The following is a 2,488-nucleotide window of genomic DNA, read 5'->3' on the forward strand; positions in this document are numbered from 1 at the left end:
TCCTTCATAATCTTGACTTAAACCCAAGAATTCGCTTCCAGTATTTTCATTTAAGCTTTGCTCCTCTGTCATCCACGGATCCACCCATAGGAAGATAGGAAAGAATAACCCCCCATTGCTCTTTGTTGACTTTACATGAACAAGGAAACCAGAAGATAAACATCTAGGCCTCCTTTGCTTTGTAGGAATTTCATAGGATTTCTATAGAATAGGATTTACAAAGGAAAATTTCCTTTGAAGCCCTTTGATTTGTAGGAATGGTTTCCTATTTCTATGTAGGATAGGAATCAATCCTTCACATTTTGAAGGGAAAAAAACATTAGCTAAGACTCAATGAAAAAATTCCTATTATATGCATCAAATGACATCTCTTTCTCTATAAGAATTAAGATTCATGTTATCTCATTTTCTATGATTTTTCTATATCTATAATATTTCTATCCTATGAACCAAAGGAGAAGAAGGAAGGAATCCAGCCATGGCCGACAGTGTCGCCATTGGCGATAGCATAGCGCGTTACGCAGGCCGTCAACCCCTCGGGATTGGGGAAAAGTCGGCACGGGGACGTGGTAGGGCCCGACGATCCTATTCCATCCGCTCCCGTGCCCCGTCCAGACTCCGGAGTGTCCCCACACAATAATACACCGCCGACGGATTGTATCCCTCCTCCCCTGCTCTGCCGCTGCAGCTATAAATCCCGACCCCGATCGATCGATGGAGATGTGGAAATATCGGGTCGTGGGATCGGTTGCTGCCCTCCTCTTGCTACTCGCCATCGTCGTGCCGTTTACTCAGACCCAGACGCAGAGCGCACGGGACAAAGCTGCCATGGCGGAAGACGCGGGGCCGCTGGTGGGAGGCATCAGTGACTCGCCGATGGGGCAAGAGAACGACCTCGACGTCATCGCGCTCGCCCGCTTCGCCGTCTCCGAGCACAACAACAAGGCCGTAAGCCCTCGCTACCCCCCCCCCCCCCCCCCCCCCCTGTCTCTGTCATGTCCATCCCTGTGAGTGAGGTCCAACTGAATCTGTGTTGGACAGCCGGGCTGTTGGATCCACAAAGCTTTGGTTACAGGCCCTTGTTCACTATTACACCGATCTAAGTTGAGTTCGACCGCTGTAAATCATATGAATCAGTGTGATTTGATCTGAACCATGATGTCTTTTTTCGCAACAAAAAGAAAAATGAAGTATAGTACTCCGTCCGTCCCAAAATAAATGTCCCTTAGTACAACTTTGTACTAGAGACATTTATTTTGGGATGGAGGGAGTATTTGGTAGTCAGTCCAACTACAGTGCTCCTCCTATATTTACCTGATTTGTATTTGTATTTGTGCTAATGATTGTCCTAGTACGTTTCTCGCCATGACAATGGAGGTTTTTAGTCCGATTGATAATTTTGGTGCTGCCCCTGTCGCAGAATGCCCTGCTGGAGTTCGAGAATGTGGTGAAGGTGAAGAAGCAAACTGTTGCTGGCACGATGCACTACATTACAATCCGGGTCACTGAAGGTGGGGCCAAGAAGCTCTATGAAGCTAAGGTGTGGGAGAAACCATGGGAGAACTTTAAGAAGCTCGAGGAGTTCAAGCTGGTGGAGGACGTTCCAAGCGCATAACTCATAAGGTAAGATTTCCCTCTGTTTCACACTGAATACCGTCGAATAAAATTGCGTCTATTTCATGCGGCAAAGTATCAAGGTTGATTCTTGTTTCAAGAGCATATCATCTCAGCTGTGTTTGCCCTGGTTGAATCATGCAGGCTGTGAATAACTATGTCCATAAGTTTCTTTATTATTGATCATCAGGACACATGATGTTAACCATGAATTACTAGAGATTATTAAGACACATGATGTTTAGAACCTTGTTCGCCATTTGTTTGTAGAGAATTGATTTGTTAATCTAAATAATTTCAGGCGCGTCCCAGCTTTGCAAGGATCTGCAGCTATGGTGTTGATGTAGCTATCTATCGGACATGGTTTAGCGTGTTCTCGTGTAATATCAAGAATAAGTCCGCTTCTTGCAAGTTGTTTTAACCACATCTCTAAATAAAATTCTCAGTATTATTGTATTTTGTTTTTCCTTTGATTGACTTGTTTTACCCTGGGCAGCAATTAGCATCACATTAGCCTGCCCATTATATCTGACCATTAGAGTTTGAGATGGTTTAGCTTAAAAAAAGCATAATTATTGCAGTTGATTTAGCTTTGCCTGATATGGTTTCTCCAGTATAAGAGGGATAGCCGCACTGTGATGTTCGAGCTGCGGCCAGGGATCCAGGAAATAGCAGCGAGCAGAAAAGAAGTAGGAAGTAGGAACTGGCTGCTTATTTGATAACTGCATTAGTGTAGCAATGATACATGCATGAAAGAGGAATGCAAGGAACATTCAGGTTGTTGGTAACTGCTTAAGCTTCGGTGAGGGAGGCAGCTAGGGTTCCCCCTCCTCCCCTCCCACCGCCGCCGGCCTCGCGCCCTGCCTCCGTCTCC

At 45.5% G+C, this 2,488-nt stretch overlaps 1 protein-coding gene across 1 annotated transcript; it reads left to right on the forward strand.

Annotated features, from left to right (window-relative positions):
- The first annotated feature begins 628 nt into the window (after positions 1–628).
- On the forward strand, positions 629–2,070 carry LOC125545061 (cysteine proteinase inhibitor). The gene is made up of 3 exons (XM_048708919.2): positions 629–948; positions 1,421–1,623; positions 1,916–2,070. The coding sequence occupies exons 1-2, from the start codon at positions 715–717 to the stop codon at positions 1,613–1,615; spliced, it is 429 nt and encodes a 142-aa protein (XP_048564876.1). The 5' UTR covers positions 629–714; the 3' UTR covers positions 1,616–1,623; positions 1,916–2,070.
- Positions 2,071–2,488: the final 418 nt, after the last annotated feature.

Source organism: Triticum urartu, chromosome 3A, assembly GCF_056163025.1.
Source record: "Triticum urartu cultivar PI428250 chromosome 3A, HENAU_Tu73, whole genome shotgun sequence".
NCBI lineage: Eukaryota > Viridiplantae > Streptophyta > Magnoliopsida > Poales > Poaceae > Triticum > Triticum urartu.